Genomic DNA, 19,702 nt, shown 5'->3' with positions numbered 1-19,702 from the left:
AAAAATTGGGTTACCTCCCAACAAGTGCTAAAATTAACGTCTATAGCTTGACGATACCTCACAATCATGGATCAATGAAATTGACCACTTCCACGTCGCGGTCCAACTCTGCTTTGAAGTATGGTTTAAGACGATGGCCATTAACAGTGAAAGTGGACCCATTCGACGCAAGAAATTCATAAGTCCCATTTCGATTGCTCTTGTGAACCACATATGGACCTCTCCATTTAAACTGCAGCTTGCCAGAAAATAACCGAAGCTTAGAATCATACAAGAGTACCTCATGTCCCGGCTTGAATTCCTTTGTGCGGATGCTCAAATCATGGAACTTCTTTGCTCTTTCCTTGTAGATACGAGAACTCTCATAAGCTTCATTCCTCCACTCATCCAACTCCGTCAACAAATCACATCTTGTATGACCGGCATCCTTAAACTCCAAATTGATTCTCCTCGTGCTCAATCTCAACAGGTAAATGACAAGATTTGCCAAAAACAAGTTGATAGGGAGATATACCAATTGGAGTCTTGTAGGCAATGCGATACGCCCAAAGAGCATCATCCAAGTACTTTGCCCAATTTTTCCTATTTGCGACGCTCTTCTCCAAAATCTGCTTGATTTCTCGATTGGCCAACTCCGCCTGCCCATTAGCTTGAGGATGATATGGAGTCGTCACCTTGTGCTTTACTCCATACTTTGCCAAAACGCTTGCTAGCAACTTGTTGTTGAAGTGCGACCCCCCATCACTAAGCAACGCTCTCGGTGCTCCGAACCGAGTCAAAATATTCTTTTGCAAGAATTTAATGACTACCTTGGAATCATTGGTGACAGTTGGGATCTCCTCCACCCATCTAGACACATACTCCACAGCAAGCAAAATATAGGAAAAACCACATGAAGGAGGGAAATGACCCATGAAGTCAATTCTCCAAACATCAAACAACTCTACCTCTACAATGATATTTTGTGGCATCTCATCCCGCTTGGTAATATTGCCCATGCGCTGGCATCGATCACAAGACTTAACAAAAACATGGCAATCTTGAAAAATTGAAGGCCAATAAAAACCACTATGGTTTACCTTCATGGCCGTGCGGTTAGCAGCAAAGTGACCTCCACTAGGCGAGCTATGACACTCCTCAATGATCTTTGGCCATTCATGCACTCTAACACATCGCCGAATAAAGCCATCAGCGACCTCCGGTACAAGTACGGATCCTCCCAATAATAAAACTTGACATCATGGAGGAACTTGTTGTTTTGATAGTGCGACATCCCCTCAGGAAGAACTCCAATAACCAAGTAGTTGACATAATCCGCATACCAAGGATCCTTAAATAACACAGCCTAAATCTGCTCATCGGGAAAAGACTCATTGATGGCCATCTTCGGATCATCTCCCTCGATCGGATTCTCCAAACGAGACAAGTGGTCGGCTACCACATTCTCACATCCCTTTCGATCACGGATCTCCATATCAAACTCTTGAAGCAACAAAATCCAACGAATCAAACGGGGCTTAGAGTCCTTCTTCGTGAACAAGTAGCGGATGGCGGCATGATCAGTGTAGACAATTGAATGAGTTCCAATCAAATAAGAACGGAACTTATCAAAAGCATACACCACCGCTAGCAGCTCCTTTTTCGTGGTAGTGTAATTCATCTGAGCAGAATCCAAAGTTTTACTAGAGTAGTAAATGACCTTGAATAACTTATCTCTCTTTTGTCCCAACACAGCTCCCACGGCCCAATCACTAGCATCGCACATCAACTCAAATGGGGCACTCCAATCCGGCGTGATCAACACTGGCATAGAAAGCAGCGCTACTTTCAACTTCTCAAAGGAGACGAGGCACTCATCGGTGAAGACAAACTTCACATCCTACTCAAGCAAAGCACAGAGCGGCTTGGACAGCTTGGAGAAATCTTTGATGAAGCGCCTATAAAATCCTGCATGCCCAAGAAAGCTCCGCATAGATTTCACAGAAGTAGGAGGCGGCAACTTTTCAATAGCCACGATCTTAGCACGATCCACCTCCAAACCTTAGGCAGAAACCATATGCCCCAAAACAATGCCCTCACGAACCATGAAGTGGCACTTTTCCCAATTGAGTACGAGTGCCGTCTCCTCACAACGCTGCAACACTTGAGCAAGATTGTCCAAACAATTATCAAAGGATGAGCCAAAAACAGAAAAGTAATCCATAAATACCTCCATAATGTTTTCAATCAAACCATGGAAAATCGCCATCATGTAGCGTTGGAAAGTGGCAGGAGCATTGCAAAGACCAAAAGAAATCCTCCTAAAAGCAAAGATGCCATAGGGACAAGTGAATGCCGTCTTATGCTGATCTTCCGGGGCTATCATAATTTGGTTGTAGCCCGAATACCCATCCAAGAAATAGTAGTACTCATACCCTGCCAAACGGTCAAACATCTGATCAATAAATGGCAATGGAAAGTGATCCTTACGTGTGGCTGCATTCAAAGCTCGATAATCAATGCACACGCGCCATCCTGTAACTAGCCTCGTAACTATCAACTCCTCTCTTTCATCTTTGATCACAGTCATGCCTCCCTTCTTAGAGACAACTTGCGTCGGACTCACCCACTCACTATCAGAGATGGCATAAATGATACCTGCATCCAACCACTTGAGCACCTCTTTTCTCACCACCTCTTGCATAGCCGGATTTAAACGTCTTTATGGCTGCACCTTAGGCTTGTATTTCTGCTCCAATAAAATACGATGCATGCAAATAGAATGACTAATTCCTTTGATGTCAGAAATAGACCATCCTATAGCAGACTTGTACTTCCTCAAAACTCGCATCAACTTCTCCAACTCCAACGGAGATAAATAAGCAGACACAATAACAGGAAAAGTCTCATTCTCACCCAAAAATTGATACCTCAAGTGCTCGGGAAGTGGTTTCAGCTCAAGTTTGGGTGCAGCTACAGCTGGTGCAGATAAATCAACTTCCTTTTCCACCAACTTGCTTCCCCCATCAACAGGTTTGTGAATATCCATGTAAGGCACGAGATCGATGGGATGACTCTCTACGGCCTCCAGCTCTGCAATATAATCCAAAATCTCATCACACGCTTCATCAAGCTCGGAGTATGGAAATAACGACTGTGTGATGCACTCCTCCAAAGGATCCTCTACAGCTACATGAAAATCCACTACAGCCTCAATTAAATTGCAATCCTCAAGTTGGGGCTCAGCTGGCTTCTTCATCGCATCATAAATGGACAACGTCATCTTTTCATCATTGACGCGGAAAGTAAGATCTCCCTCTTGCACGTCTATCAACACACGGCCCGTAGCTAGAAACGGACGCCCCAAGATCAATGGAGTATTCTTGTCCTCCGGCATGTCCAAAACTACGAAATTTGCAGGAAAAATAAACTGCTCCTCCTGCACCAAGACATCCTCTACAATTCCCTTGGGATAAGTCAGGGAACGATCTGCCATCTGTAAAGCAATGAAAGTAGGCTTGATATCTCCAATCTCCAATCAGTTGAAAATAGAGAGAGGCATCAAATTGATGCTTGCCCCTAAATCACAAAGAACGCGGGAGAAATTCTGCCCTTCAATCACACAAGCGATAATAAAGCTGCCAAGATCCTTTTGCTTCAATGGTAGCTTTCTTTGTAGCACAGCACTGCATTCCTCGGAAAGATTAATCGTCTCATATTTCCCCAACTTCTTCTTGTTGGAGACTGCATCCTTGAGGAACTTGGCATAGCCTGGCATATCTCTCAAAGCATCAAGTAAAGGAATGTTGATGTGAAGCTTTGAAAACATCTCCATGAACTTTGCTAACTTCTCATCCATCTTTGGCTTTTCCAGGCGACGCGGGAAGGGCGCTACAGGCTTGTACTCTGGCCTGGGAAACGTAGGAGTAGGAATAGGCTCCTTAACAGCAGAAGTATTTGACGATACCTTAGAAATAGGCGGCGAATCGCATACAATCATCTCCAAGTCATCCTCCTCCACAATCTCTATACTTTTTTCCTTGCCATCCTGCAGCTCTGGATGATTCTGATACTGAGTCCTGCTCCTTAATTGAATCGCATTACACTGATTTTTTGGATTGACCTCAGTGTTGCTAGGGAATTTTCCTGGTGTGTGCTGCGCAACTGACCAACTTGAGTCTCCAATATCTGCACTTGCTTGGACAGTGCTAAAAAATTATTTCCAATATGACCCACTTGAGACTCCAAATTGATCATCCTTGTATTAACAGTTGCCTTCATACTAGACACCTCTGTTAAAACCTGCTGCATCATATCCTCAAGTGATCCCTTCTTCGGCTCATTTATAACTCCTCCACTAGACACAGAAAACTCAGGTGGAGGCTGCACAGCATTGTTGGGATTTGAATAGGAAAAATTTGGATGATTCCTATTATTAGGATGATACGGTGGATTTCCGCCTTAATGTCCCTGATAGTTTGGTCTATTGAATTGGTACTGCCGCTGGACATAATTAGCATATTCAAACTGTGACACATCAGATAAACTCGGCTGCTGAGGAATTTTAGCTAGCAGTGCTTTTCTCTCCAACTCATACTGCTTTTGAAGAGCTTCATATTTCTCCTTAAAATCATCTCTCTCCTCATGCACAGCTGCAATTCTTCTCGTAGAATTTCTGTCATTCGGCCATTGATAACTATTGGAGGCCATCTCTTCTATCACACGATAAGCCTCCTTTGTATTTCTATGGAGAAGACATCCACCTGCAGTAGTATCCACCATACTTTTTGTTAGACCAGTCAAACCATTATAAAAATGAATGATCTGCTGATCCTCCGTGAAACCATGTTGTGGACAGTTCCTGAGCAGCTCACGAAATCTTTCCCAGGCATCATGAATGGTCTCATCTCCTAGCTGAGAAAAGTGAGAAATCTCTGCAATGATTTTCTGAGCTTTAGAAGCAGGAAAGTATTTTTCCAGGAAAGCTCTACACAAATCATCCCATCCAGTAATAGCACCTATATCCAAACTCTTGAACCACTCCTTCGCTCTGTCCCTGAGAGAGAATCCAAACATCTTCATTCTGATGGCATCTGGTGGCACTCCATTCTGCTTAATAGTGTCGCAGATATCTAGAAACTGAGTAATGTGAGCATGCGGGTTTTCAGAAGCCGTTCCACTAAACTGTTCAGCTTGCACCATATTTATCAATCCCAGCTTCAGCTCGAACGTGGTAGCCTGCACAATTGGTCCCCATCTGCCTCCTTGAAATTGATCAACCCGAGGCTGATACATGTGATTCAGTGGTGGCTCTGGTGGAGGAGCCCGGTTGCGCCTGCTCTCCTCTCTCTCTTCATCTAGCTGCCTCTGAAGGTCTGTCACTGCTCGCATAAGGGTTTCAAGATCCAAGTTATTACGTTGCTCTGCCATTGCTTGCTTCTTCTTTTCGCGGTTGTCTTTTTTATATTGCTTTTCGATTTCCAAATTCAAAGGTACAAGATGTTCCTTTCCTTTGGATCTCGTGATCATACACTCCTGAGACAACAAACAAAAATCAGAAACAGAAATTAAAAGCTAAAAAAAATAAAATTAAAACTTATAACGCCTGAAATAATACTTAAGTCTAGTCAGAAATATTAAAGTAAATTCTAAATAGTCCCCGGCAACGGCGCCAAAAAGTTGATCGCTAATTTCTTAACAACAATAACTGCAACTAAACAGTATAATTGTAGAACAAAAATAGCAAGCAGAGTATCGTATCCACAAGGACTATTACAACGAATCACTTTAAGTAATCCTAAATAAACTCTAGTAATATTCAGGCACACTCAAATAAGAATTAAGAATAAAACTTAAATCAAATCAAAGCAAATAAAATATGATAAAAACTCAAATAATAAAAGACTCTGACCCTAGGGATGTACTTTTACTAATCAATTACATGCATTTAATCTATTGATTCAATTACCACTTTAATCCAACCCCGATGAAATATCACTATATTATTCACAAGCTTCTCTAACGAACACCTATGAACGTAGATTAATTTACCCATTTTTCACATTCAAGACTCCAAGGAATAAATTAACTCCAAATAGCACACAAAGAATAGCTTCCTATAGCTTCACCTGTCGCATTCAAGACTCAAAGCTAACACTATATCATGCATTCCTGAATCGGCTGAACAATTATCGCATTCAAGACTCAAACTGAACAGCTAAATATGTAAATTATTGATCAGGTAATTCACAAGAAAACAGGCACAAGGAATCATGAATCACAAGTTGGAAGTTAAATTGATATCAATAAATCATAAACACATCATTAATCAGCTATGTACAAACCCTAGGTTCAGATTAACGAACTAGCCAGACATCGTAAAATAAAACATAAACATAGTAAATAAGAGAACAATTATATAAAACCGTAGTAATTGAATGTAACAGCTTGAATCTTCCGTCTTGTAGAAATCAAAATCCAGTGCTCTAAGAATTGAAAAAGCAATGAAAACTAAAGCTATGAAACTTAAAAATAAAAGTTGGGAACCCTAGATAGGTCAAAAGATGACCTATTTATAGTCTTAAGGTAAAACAAAGAGTTTAAAAATCGAAAATAACATAGAAAAACGTAAAAACGCGGAAGGCTTAAAACACGCGACCAAAACGGCGGCCCGTTCGGCGGTCGCCGAATTTTGCCCTAAAACGGCCCAAAAATGGCGGTCGCCATTTTTCTTCCACCATGCATAAAACCAACTCAGGGATTTCGGCGGCCAACTCGGCGGTCGCCGAATTGGTCGCCGAATTTGTTCCTCAAATGCTCAAATTTCGGCGGTCAACTCCTTTGACCGTCGAATTTTCTTCTTCTCGCCCCGACTTCAGAATCTCCGTCTTTTATCGATTTTTGGGCTCGATTCTCTCAAAACTCTTCTCTTAAACATATTCCTTACGCTCCATGCTCCAGTGCCACTCATTTCTGCATCAAAACAACTAAAACTACACTCGACCGTGAAATCATGAAATAATAGCCAATGAACTCCAAATGATAATAAAACAGGCGTAAAATCGACTTAAACCGCATAATATAGACCATAAAAACCATGCAAAATGAGTGTTTATCAAGTGCCACTTTAAGATGCAAACACTTTATATGATTGAGAGAATTATGCTGGATATCTTAAAATTGACATGAATCGGGAGACAAATCACTTCCGATTTTCGCAAACTTAGAAGGTGAGTTTGTATTATTAATGTTCTTGCATTTATAATTAAATTTATGAATTTAATATTCTTGAATTCACAATTAAATATTTTTGAATTCACACTCAGATCTATTAATTCACAATTTAATGGTTTTGAATTCACAACTAGATCTATAAATTCACAACCAAATTTATGAATTCACAACTTAATGTTCTTGAATTCACGACCAGATCTATAAATTCACAACTTAATGTTTTTGAATTTAGGACCACATCTATGAATTCACAACTTAATATTATTGAATTCACAACCAGATCTATGAATTCACAACCAAAACTCGAATTCACAACCAAAATAAATTCTAGTTTTGATTGTGAATTCAAGCTTTAAAAACTCGAATTCACAACCAAAATAAATTATGGTTGTGAATTAAATTCTGCTTGTGAATTCGACTGGTTGTGAATTCACAACAAAAAAATTCTGGTTGTGAATTAAATTTTAGGGTTTAGGGTTCACAACTAGGGTTTACGATTTCAGTTCAGTTCCGTTGTGAATTTGCTGTTTCAGTTCAGCTGTGAATTCACAATCGTAATAATTCACAATTAGGGTTTACGGTTTCAGTTCAGTTCAGTTGTGAATTTACTGTTTCAATTCAGTTGTGAATTCACAATCATAATAATTCAAAACTAGGGTTTAGGTTTAGGATTTAGGGTTTCAGTTCAGTTCAATTGTGAATTTACTGTTTCAGTTCAGTTGTGAATTCACAATCGTAATAATTCACAACTAGGGTTTAGGTTTAGGGTTTCAGTTCAGTTCAGTTGTGAATTTACTGTTTCAGTTCAGTTGTGAATTCACAACTAGGGTTTAGGTTTAGGGTTTAGTGTTTCAGTTCAGTTCAGTTGTGAATTTACTGTTTCAGTTCAGTTGTGAATTCACAATTGTAATAATTCACAACTAAGGTTTAGGTTTAGGGTTTAGTGTTTCAGTTCAATTCAGTTGTGAATTCACAATCGTAATAATTCACAATTATGGTTTAGGGTTTCAGTTCAGTTCAGTTGTGAATTCAAAACCAAAAAAATCTGGTTGTGAATTAAATTCAGATTGTGAATTCGACTGGTTGTGAATTCACAAACAAAAAATTCTGGTTGTGAAGTCGATTGGTTGTGAATTCACAATTCACAACCAGTGTGAATTCACAACCAAAAATTTTTGGTTGTGAATTGCGGGATTTTTTAAAGGGGTGATGTAAAGTGGACATTTTTTTAATTTTTAATGTGAAGGGCATTTTGGTAACATTGGACATTTTTTAAGTTTTTTATTTTAGTGGACATTTTTTAATTTTACAATATGAAAGTGGTCATTTTAAAAATCCACTCTATTTTTTATTTTCGTCAATTTTATATTTTTTAGGACATTGCCTCGCTTTTTCTTTTTTAACTATAATCACTTATTTTTATATAATCCTACAATCAATTCAACCACAACCACTCATTTTCTTAAAACTTGTATCATCTCCAAATAATATACTTCCTCCGTCCCATTAGTAGTGTCTCATTTCTTTTGGACACGGAGATTAAGAAACGTGTAGAAAATAGATAAAGTGAGTTGGTGGAAATTATTTAAATATTAGGTATAGAGAGAGAATAGTGCCATAAAGGAAATGAGACACTATTAATAGAACAGCTCAAAAAGAAAAGTGAGACACTACTAATGAGACGAAAGGAGTATTTTTATAGAACGGATGAAGCAGTGATTCTTTAAATTATAAGGCAGTGCTAATTAAGACTATATTTATCAACAACCTGCACCAACCTAACTTTTTAATAAAAAAATTATTTCTCTCTCTTCCACATACACAATCTATAATTTAACAACCTTTATGTTTTATCAATAACCTACTACAACCTAAATATTTTTTCTTTTTTTATTATTTGTTGTCATATTTTTTAATTATAAAATGCCAAATGGCATTATCTCATTTAATTGAAAAGGTGGATGACCTTGGTTGGTCTGCAATTTTTTGGACAACCGGTTGTCAAGCTTTTCAATATTTTATTAATTTTTTCATTTAATTTTTTTGTTTTTTTGTGATGACCGATTGTAGATGGTCATGGATAACTGTAGTCTAAGGGTCCGTTTGATAGGGGCTATTAGATTAGATAAATTGTATTTCTTACCTTTTCCTTCCGTTTGATAGGCATTTTATATATTAGTCCAAGCCCGCAATAAAGTTCAGGCCTGCATGTTTTTCACTGTTATTATGAGATTACTAATTACACCAAAGTGGTGGGATAACTTATCTCTCTACCTAGATAAGAAGAAATGGGCGTGGGTTGGGGGTACTGGTGTTGGGGTTGGGATAATTATTTTTATATTTTTTATTTGTTTAGTTTACTTATTTAAATATGAGGTTAAAATTGTAATTTACTCTTTTATCTATAGTTGTATCTTTTGTATCAAAACCTATAAAATATTAATAATCTCACATAATCTATACTCCCTCCGTCCACGAAAGAACTTTCTATTTTTCCTTTTTGGGACGTGCACAAAAGAACTTCCTACCTATTTTTGGACTATACCCCACCACTTATAATCTTCTTACTTTTCACTTTTCACAACTCTCAATATTAATTATAACACTTTTTCACCACTCTCAATACACTCAACTACCTTTTATTCACTCTCAATACACTCAATAATATTTTTTCTTAAAACCCGTGCCACTCCCTCCTAGGAAGTTCTTTCATGGACGGAGGGAGTATTATTTATCTAGGTTTTATTTAGCATCCCTCCCTTATCTCAGGTTGTGTAAGGAAGTGTGTTACCATTACCACTCAGCAATAATCTATTTTGGTTTAATCGCACCGCTCCAACAGCACAAATCACACACTTTCCCGCCTTCAGTTTGAAAAATCAGTCCATCAAAGTATGTACTGCAGCATCGCCACTCCGCCGCTACAGCCGGCGCTGCAGACCTGCACTCAGGGCCACCGCTCCGTCCTCATTCTCCCCACGGAGGAGGGCGGCTCAATCTGTCTCCTCTGCCTCTCCGATCTCCTCTCTAACCCCAAATCCCCCACAATTCACGTCTCCTACGCCCTTTCCCAGCTCTCTCAAGCCCTTGATCAGCCTCACTTCTTCCGATCTCTTCTCACTTTCCACTCTCACTTCCTCGTTTCCCCCCTCGTCGCTGTCTTATCCAACTTGGACGACGAGCCCATCGCCAAACAGTCCATTGATTTGATCAAAATATTATGTGACGGATCGGGAAATAACTGTGATGGAAATCAGGATTTGCATAGGGAGTTCGTGGCTAGGGTTTCAGATTGTCTTTCTAGTGGCTCGTTGGCTTGGAGTCGTCGCCAGTTGTACATGGTAGTAGCCGAATCATTTCCTTTTTCTTTGGTGTTTCTTTTACCCTAACGATTTCCGAGGTTTGCTTCGGAGTAGTATGAATTTGCATTTGTTTGAAGGGACATAAAAGGAAGCGGAGCTACTATAACAAAAATAAGAGCATGTTTCTTTTGCACTGCACTTTGTTGAGTTAACTGCAAATGAACATTTTCAGATAAATGTAACTAAGGATGGGGGTTAATAGGCTTGCCTAATGGCTGATGATATATCTTTTTTTGATTCTCTAGTAGTTTGTACAATGTGATTGTGGTGATACCGTGATACATTGTCTGTGGTGATGCTTATCACTGTTCTTAGTAATTGAATGATTGTTTGGTCAATAGCTAAATTTGTGTTTCTACTTGGTAGTTGAGGACAATTATTAAAGTTAAAAAATGATACTCATATCACCATTACTTGATGTTTGTTTAGTTTTATACTTTGGCATCATCAGTAATTTACAACTAGTGAGTGCCAAAATTATAATTGGTCTTTCTTGTGCCTTGAGCAAATAAATAGAGAACCTATAATTTTGAAATTGTCCTGGCTAGGGTGCCTATAATTTTGGGTGCATGGTTTGTGGCTTTGGATAAAAATCATGTATACAAAAATCATTCTAGAAGGTATGTCTCACTTTGAAATTATTTTCTTCCTGTAGTCTAATAATCATGAGATTTTAAATTTCAAACTCGCAAGAAGTTTCATAGACTATGCCATGTTTTTGTTGCTTTTATGAAGTATAAGAATTGCCTTTCCTTCTGTACGCTTTTCAATGGAGTTAAACTCATAAAAGAAAAGTAAACAAAAATAGATATATGGAAACAGCATGCATAGTCATGAGATATTAAATTTCAGACTCGCACAATTTTGTTTAATATTGATTGATATTATGTGCTTTTAGCTCTCCATGATATCATTTAGAACTTCTTTTCCTGCTTTATCTTTCCTATAATTGTGTAGTATAAAACATATCACACTTATTTCTTGTAATAGCTCTTTTTCAGGCAATTTCTCTTTTAGCGTGAAGAAGCATTTTGTTGTTCCATATAGGATACATTTTAGCTAAAGGCAACGAATAAGGGCAGTAGATGTTTCTGATTATTTATATGTAGTTCATCTAGTTGAGTCAATTCCAGGATTTATTTTTAGAGTGATTAATGTCTGTCTTCTTATGAGAGTTGGAATAAAATTGAATAGTAACTCTCATTCCAGGGAACTGTGTTCTATTCTTCAGAACAGACTCTCCATTCTGAATGTACCATGACTTGTGTGCATGATCATTACATTTTGATGCAGGTTCACTGCTTCGGTGTTGTATTGGATAATCCAGATTCTAATTTGTATACATGTATTAAAAACAAAGATGCCCTCATTCTCAACCTTGTCACAGGACTTCAGTTGTCAAAGTAAGTTCGACTGATACACAAGGAAATATGTCCCTAACTTAGCATAAACTCAGTTATTAAATATTAACCTTGTTTCTTTCTTGGCTTATGTAGTGATGAAATCCAGGGGGAGATTATGTTTGTTTTATACAGACTATCCCTCCTCCAATACTCACATATGGACGGTTGTGGCGCTGATGTTTTGCTTTCCTATTGTCCTAAACTTTTTCAAGTATCACTTAATATCCTTATGAAAAGCCAAAGTGATGATGTTCGGCTTAACTGTCTAGGTTGGTTTTTTCCTTTCCTCTTTATTCACAACTTATCTACAGAACTTCTTTTTTCTTGTTTCTTTCTTATCCTCTCCCCTTCCATCAATGGACATTATTTGCAGCAGCAAATTCTTTAATTGATAGTTTAGAAGCTAATTGGTTTTGTGTTTCTTCTTACACAAGTTTAAAAGCTGAAATAACTTGTCTTTGATTAAACTGACATGGATGATGGAATAACTAAAGCATCTTATCTCTAGTGTAAAATAACCATGTTAAGTAGTGAAATCACCTTGAAGAAAGCTTCCAGTCTGCAGTCAACAGTTCAACACTAGGACTATGAGACATGTACCTTGCACTTATTTTGCCTGCAATTATTTCAGCAAACTGTTTGAAGTAGTTTTGACATGTGGAAGATCATATAGCGATAGTGAGTGTTACATAACATGATAACAATAAATTCTTGTTACAGTGCGTATTTTGACCACATGTTATCATCTCTCTGTAGCATTTCTCACAGTGTTGGTTCAGCGGGGGTTCTTTCAGACTGCATGCATTAATCATGTGGAGATCAATAGCATGCATTCCTTTGAAGCTGAGAGCTTAATGCAAATAACAAAGGACGTGGTCAATGGCCCATCTCTAGAAATCTTGTTTGCTGAGGCGGTCAAAGGGCCCCTGCTTTCTTCAGATACTCAAGTTCAGATTGCAGCATTGGATTTGATCTATATATATCTTTCATCAGAATATGTCACACTCAAGGAATGTCAGGCTCTCGTCGAAGAAAATATAGCAGATTATGCATTTGAAATACTTAGATTATCAGGTAAGCGTTTCGAGATATATATTTAGCTTTCTATATTCATTTAAAAGGTAGTTAGTGAGTTTGTCCAGCCAAGAGTTATAAAAGGGTTTCAAATCCAGTAGCTCGGACCAATTTGTTAGATTAAAGAGGTTTCCATAAAAAATTATGAATGCACGAGAATGATTGAATTAATAGGAATAATGAAAGTGACCAAACCCAAAGAGGAATTCTAACAGAGAACAATCCTCCCATTCCAAGCGTTAAACGCTGCTATGGTCAAGACTCAAAATCCTAGACAGTTTCTCTGCTAAGGAGTCAAAACCTTTTATTAGTCAGGCTGGACAAGCCCGTGAACAGAAGCCTGTGACTTACTAATTACTAATGTATTTAATTAATATAGAAAACCAAATAGTATAACTAATGAACTGCCGACGCGTTCGGCTGCTTCTTCTTCTTCTTTTTTTGCCTTCTGCTTTTTCTTCTTCTTCTTCTCACTAACACATAAATATGCCATACATTTCTTATGGTCACACGAACAAGTTGATTTATGATATGCATCATTTGAGTGGATATTGTGATTACTTTAGTCTTAACTTGGGTATGTTATGGGAAATTACATTTTATGCCCTGTTCATGTCTCTACATGGAGTCCAATTCGCCTCTTCATTACATGCAAGGTCTTTACATTTTCAGTATCAATCAATTAGCTAACTTATTAATGTTTTTCTCCAATACACTTGTATGATCTGAGCTTAATATCTTTACTCAATTGATCATTTTTTTAAAACTTTATTGCATACAAAGTGATACATTTCATGAAACTAATTGTTCATATCTAGGGGTTGGGTGATTTTGTAGGTTGCGAAGATTCCATTGTCATCTCTTCAATTCAGGTTCTTTATTTATTATCAAATGCTGAGGAAGCCTTCAGACATCGACTGGCAATTGGATTCTCAGCACTAGTTCCTGTTCTGCGTTACGTAGCTGAAATTCCTTATCACCCTGTGCAGTGCCAATTACAGAATCTCATTTTAAAGTGTGTGTTACACTGTCCCGGAGTTGTATCAACTTGCAATGTTGAGGAAATAAGTACTATCTTGGCAGGAATGCTAAAGAAATGTACATCTGGTGAGATTGGCATTCATTCAGAGACATTCACTTTGTCATGCTCCATATTTGTCACCATTATGAAATGTTCATCTTCTCGTGGGAGTTTAAGCTTTGCAGCATCAATTAAAGATGCATCAAGATCTGCCGTTTCAATTTGTTTTGGAGATAACCATGTAAACGCTGATCAAATTTTGCATTTTCTTTACCTAATCAAGGAAGCATATGCCTTTGGCAAGCAAGAAGAAATCCTAGTCTCATCTGAAGTGAGACTGCAAATTTTTATAATTGACATATGTAAATTGCAAATTTTACCATGGTTTATAAAGGTGATCAACATCATGCAAGAAGAAGATATTGCCTTGGGAGTCTTAGAAGTATTTCACTCAATACTACTTGATTCTAGTGTTGGTGTCAAGGATTTTGCGGAGAGTCTAGTTTTGTCGTCATGGTTCAGTGAGTTATTTGGATGCTTGGGTTTATTTCCCATGGAAAAAATGAAGCAGAGCGTGTATGTGACCTTCAGTTCAATTGTGGATGTAATCCTAGGGACTGATTCAGGGCAACCTATTAGGGATGCTGCTCTCCATTTGCCATCTGACCCTACAGATTTGCTATTCCTTCTTGGTCAGAAGAGTTCCCATAATCCTGTGCTGTTTTGTTGCCAATCTGCAGTTCTGATGATACTGTATGTTAGCTCTCTCTATAACGACAGGTGTGAAGCTGCATAAAAATTGTACTTCCACCCTACCTCTGTTAACATTAAGTTGATTTTAGTTTTTCTTTTTCTTTGTTTGAAGGTTTGCTGATGAGAGATTGATACTATCTTCCCTGGAGCAATTTATTTTACTTAACAGTGGTGATTTCTTCTGTGGAGCCTCTGCCTCAGTAACTGTAGAGCTATTAGTAAATCTGTATGGATTTTACAGGGGTTTTGCCAAGATGTGCTACCAAAAGCCTTACAGTCCAGAAGCTGAGAGAATCCTTTTTCAGTTATTGGAAGAAAAGGATTGGGACTCTCTGTCTACGAAGATTCATTTGACATCACTGATGTGGTTATTTCAACAAGAAAAACTCTGCAAGTTCTTATATAACCAGATATTCAAGTTCTGCAGGCGCAACAGCTCAATTGATAAAAACATGGTTTTTGACAAGGACACTAAAGAAACAGTGGATCTCCATGTCTTTGCTGAGTTGATAATGTCTGAAGGTAACTTTGTTGCATTGATTTTCGTATGCTTACTGGGAGATCTTGTCGAAAATTCTTGCCAAGATTATGACATCATTCCAGTTCTGGAGGCATGTACACAGATAATCGAAATGGCTCCAGCTGCTTCAGATCAGTTTTGCATGCATGGAATAGATGGTGTGCTACAGAACATTTACACTTTTTCATCTTGCTCTTCACCTAAAATATTCGTCTGCACGAATCAACTTGTGTTTATCATCTTAAAATCAGTACAGTCTGACTCATTGTCTAGTAATGATACTTGGGTAGGAATCACCATGAAGGTAAATGAAATTTTACTGATTTACTCTTGTTTGTTGCTTATGCACATTTATAATACATTAACTAGACTTTTTTAATTTTACAGTTGATAAACTACCTGATCACGGCTGTGGAAGAAGATGGATGGACTGAAGAAGGTATCACAATACTTGGAATTCTTTCTCTGATTTTGCACCACTCAACAAAGCAGGCATTAACCGAGGCTTCTAAGATCATAGTTCTTAATGTTCCTTTGATCTCAACTATTAATTCCACAATCTTTGAAGCTTATTCCAAGGGGCACACACTGTTTGATCATGATGAGGGAACAAAGACGGGGGAAGTTCTCATATTCGTGCTTTTGCTACTCTTTTTCTCCATGAGAAGGTACCCGTATTTCTAATTATTGCGGGAAAAAGGCACTGTGCTTTTTTGCTTATTGAATACTAACTTCACTTGTATTTCAGTGTACGAGCTACTCTTCCAGATATCATAGATTTGCAAATATTGCTTGCTGAAGGTATAGTGGAGCCACAATCCTATCTCAGCATCCGTTGCCCTGATCTATGCAAGATAATGCATTTTGGATCTGCTCAAGTAAAAATGATTGCTTCATTTTGTCTTTTGGAAATGTTCATGGGACTAGAAGACAATGCAATCAGAAAACCAGTTGATTTGAAGTTCAGAGAAGGCTACCTATTGTCAATATCAGCAGTATTAGAAGGTCTGATATTTTTTGGTGACATCAAAGTTGCATTGAATTGTTCCCGATGTCTGTCAACTCTCATGGCATGGGAAGAACATAAAATAGAATCACTGTTGCCAGAAAAATACAGATGGTGCAGATTGATAGTACAGGAGCTTGTGATGTCTTTGTCTGCTCCAACTCTGACAAAATCGTTGATGATTCATCACAAGCCCGCTTCTAATGTTGCAGTTGCATTGCTAAAGCACAGTAGGGGATCTCCTTGGATGACTAAAGTGTTCGATGATTCATCCATAGGAAACATCATTCAAAATTTAAGCACGACTAATCTAACCATTGAATTAGTGTCTTTATTTCGGGAGCTTCTGTGTTCTGGTCATCTCAATTCCACTCATATTGCCGATCTGACTCGAGTTTTCCAGGTATCCAACTACACCCCCTTGATGATCATATGCTCCTATATTCTTTAGGATCCTAACATCGCATGAGGTCTTTCAGGCATGTAGGAATCACGCGTACATGGATGAAATTGAAGATGGGGTCACCGAAAATCAATTGGAGATCAATGTAGGCGCTAACCAAGATCACATAGGCAGGATGCGTGCCTTTCTTATTGGTCTTGTGTCTTCTCGGTGGCATTCTGACTGTGAGAGGTCTCAAAGTAGAAAGAAGCAGTTGCTAGAAGAGATAGAAATGTTTAGCATATGCTTGATGGAAGAGGAAGATGCATCATAAATATTTTTATGTAAGACAATGAAATTCAATGATCATGTAGTTTCCAACATAGCAGGGTTCTGGCCTATATGTACATATGCTAGTTCTGGGAGTAGTAACATAATCAACATTTGTAATATATTAGCATGTTTCATATCATCTTCGTTTAGTTGAAAGTTCAAACTGAACATGAAGATGCAGTATATTTCACTAAAATGTTCGGAGAAGAAATATTTGGTCATTTGGTGCATTAAGAGCCCGATAGAATATAGAGTAAAATTTTGAAGTAGCCAAAATGAAGCATAAAACACAATTTATGGCCACACATTGAAAAAACACAAATTTTGGCCATTTTTATTGATTTGGACGTTTTTGCCCTTAATGAGGCGGACTGGGTAGGATCAGGCACGCGGGTCGCGTGCCGGGTCGGGTTAGGCACTTATGGCACTATTAGTGCCATAAGTGCCAACGAAATTCAAAATAAAACTAAGTAAAATGGTCATCAGCACAAATACAGAAACAACAACATCATTTAAACCCTAAATGGAACATCTAAACCCTAAATGGAACATCTAAACCCCAAATGAATAATCTAAACCCTAAATGGAATATCTAAACCCTAGGGGGAAGTGTGCACTTATGGCACTTATGGCACTATTAGTGCCATAAGTGCCATACGTGCAGCACAGATCAGATCAGATCAGATCAGTCGATGGCTGAAATCGAAGGAGGCGGAGATCAGATCTGCCGATGGAGGAGGCGGCGCAACGATCAGATCAGATCCACCGTCGCCGCCTCATCAGATCAGATCCACCGCCGCCGCCGAGGAAGGAGGGAAGCATGCCACCGGAATTAGAATCGCGATCGATTTCTGCTCTTCATCGACGCGGAAGAGAGAGAGAGGAGGGAAGCACGCCGCCGGAATCACGACCGATTTCTGCCGTTCATCAATGACGCGGAAGAGAGAGAGCGCGAAAGAGAGGGCGCGCGAGAGAGAGAGAGAGAGGAGGGAAGCTTGGATCACACGTACTGTTACTTGGTTGGAGATGGGTTGGAGATGGAAGGGCAAATTAGGCATTCCGCCTAATTAATGGCTAAAATTTGATGTTTTAAGATTTGAGGCTAAAATTTGATTTTGTATGCCCAGTAGGGCCATTCGGCCCTATTATCTCTAGAATATATATATAGGCTAAAACAAAAACCAAAGTAAGTCTATAAAATAAAAACCATTATAGGTCCTCAGATTTTAATAAATCAACGGAGATTTGCAATCCTATTTCAATAGGTAATTATCCGTAGATTTAATATTAGGGTAAAGAAGTAATTTTATGATTTTAATAAATATCCTTTCCTTAAATGAAGGGATTGCATTTAATCAAATATATTTTATTCCTTCTTCACAAAACTGAAAGATTACATTTAATCAAATATCTTTTATTCCTACTACAAAAAAATTCATGCATAAATAAAAAATAATTCACGCAATAGATATAGGGTGAGGCTAAAACAAATCCTACGTATATAATAGCAAAATAAATCTTATCATACGTGGCATCGTATAATCACTCCATTCTAAATTTCGTCAATTCTCATTCTTTCTTATCTATTTATATATTTCTAATCAATTTTTACATTATAGCAAAATAAATCATATCCTACGTGGCATCGTATAATCACTTCATTCTAATTTTCCTCAATTCTCATTCATTCTTATTTATTTATACATTTCTAACCAATTTTTACATTTAAAGACTATTAAATAATCATATAAATTTATAGATAAATTCTATACTATTAAATAATCGTATAAAACTATTAGATAAAGTCTGTACTATTAAATAATTGTATAAAACTATTAGATAAATCAACATATCGATTTAATTATAAATTCTACATATCCATTTGATTATCGGAACCCAGCCAAATTAAAACACATTAGCACTTCGAGGGTCCATTTGTCTGTTTTCGAACGCCTGAAATCCCTCCCAACCTCATACCAACTTTTCTTATATATATAAACTCAATGACCAACAAGAACTCATCATGCCTCACAATCCACCTTTTTTTCACCCGAAAAATTTAACTTAATAAAATGATGGCATCCAGAATAAGAATCCTTATACCCACTTAATTGAGATTGTTCCAAGTGTGACTAAAACTTAAATAAAGTATACCAATAAATCAATCCACGAAAAGCAATCAATTCAAATGTCAATTCAGTTTTTAGAAAAGATATTCTTCAACTAAATGTTATAAATAAATAAAATACATGCCTATGCCCAATCTATCTATATATATATAATAGCAAAATAAATCCTATCCTACGTGGCGCCGTATAATCACTCTATTTTAATTTTCTTCAATTTTCATTCATTCTTATTTTTTTTCTAAATTATTAATTAATTTCCCTATCTAAAAAAGATTTATATTTGTATTTTATTTTATTATATAATATTAGTTTAAGTTTATCACATCATACTCACAAATTAATATGTATATATATAATACGTTTATATATAGATGTATTTACTTAAATAATTAACTATATATATATATATATATATATATATAATTGAATATGATTTCAAATTTGACGATGTTGTTTAAAGTTTGAGATGAGATTATTCTCATAACTTAATTATAGTTTCACAAATTA

General features: G+C 37.4%; 1 protein-coding gene and 1 non-coding gene across 4 annotated transcripts; both read left to right on the top strand.

The window, feature by feature from the left end:
• The first annotated feature begins 4,819 nt into the window (after nucleotides 1–4,819).
• LOC131013790 (small nucleolar RNA R71) lies at nucleotides 4,820–4,926 on the top strand. The gene has a single exon (XR_009097871.1). It is a non-coding gene; the product is annotated as a small nucleolar RNA R71 (small nucleolar RNA).
• Nucleotides 4,927–10,010: 5,084 nt separating this feature from the next.
• LOC131011275 (protein PUTATIVE RECOMBINATION INITIATION DEFECT 1) lies at nucleotides 10,011–17,272 on the top strand. 3 transcript variants are annotated; one of them, XM_057939064.1, is made up of 10 exons: nucleotides 10,011–10,553; nucleotides 11,868–11,977; nucleotides 12,071–12,246; nucleotides 12,734–13,051; nucleotides 13,889–14,852; nucleotides 14,938–15,649; nucleotides 15,733–15,784; nucleotides 15,914–16,013; nucleotides 16,094–16,754; nucleotides 16,831–17,272. In XM_057939064.1, the coding sequence occupies exons 1-10, from the start codon at nucleotides 10,107–10,109 to the stop codon at nucleotides 17,065–17,067; spliced, it is 3,777 nt and encodes a 1,258-aa protein (XP_057795047.1). In that variant the 5' UTR covers nucleotides 10,011–10,106; the 3' UTR covers nucleotides 17,068–17,272. The 3 variants fall into 3 exon arrangements, with proteins under 3 accessions (XP_057795047.1, XP_057795046.1, XP_057795045.1); XM_057939063.1 differs by having other exon boundaries at nucleotides 13,889–14,825; nucleotides 15,733–16,013; XM_057939062.1 differs by having other exon boundaries at nucleotides 15,733–16,013.
• The last annotated feature ends 2,430 nt before the right edge of the window (nucleotides 17,273–19,702 follow it).

Source organism: Salvia miltiorrhiza, chromosome 2 (assembly GCF_028751815.1).
Source record: "Salvia miltiorrhiza cultivar Shanhuang (shh) chromosome 2, IMPLAD_Smil_shh, whole genome shotgun sequence".
In the NCBI taxonomy this organism is placed as follows: domain Eukaryota; kingdom Viridiplantae; phylum Streptophyta; class Magnoliopsida; order Lamiales; family Lamiaceae; genus Salvia; species Salvia miltiorrhiza.
Note: the sequence above shows the minus strand (reverse complement) of the source record. Positions and strands in the feature narration are given on the sequence as shown.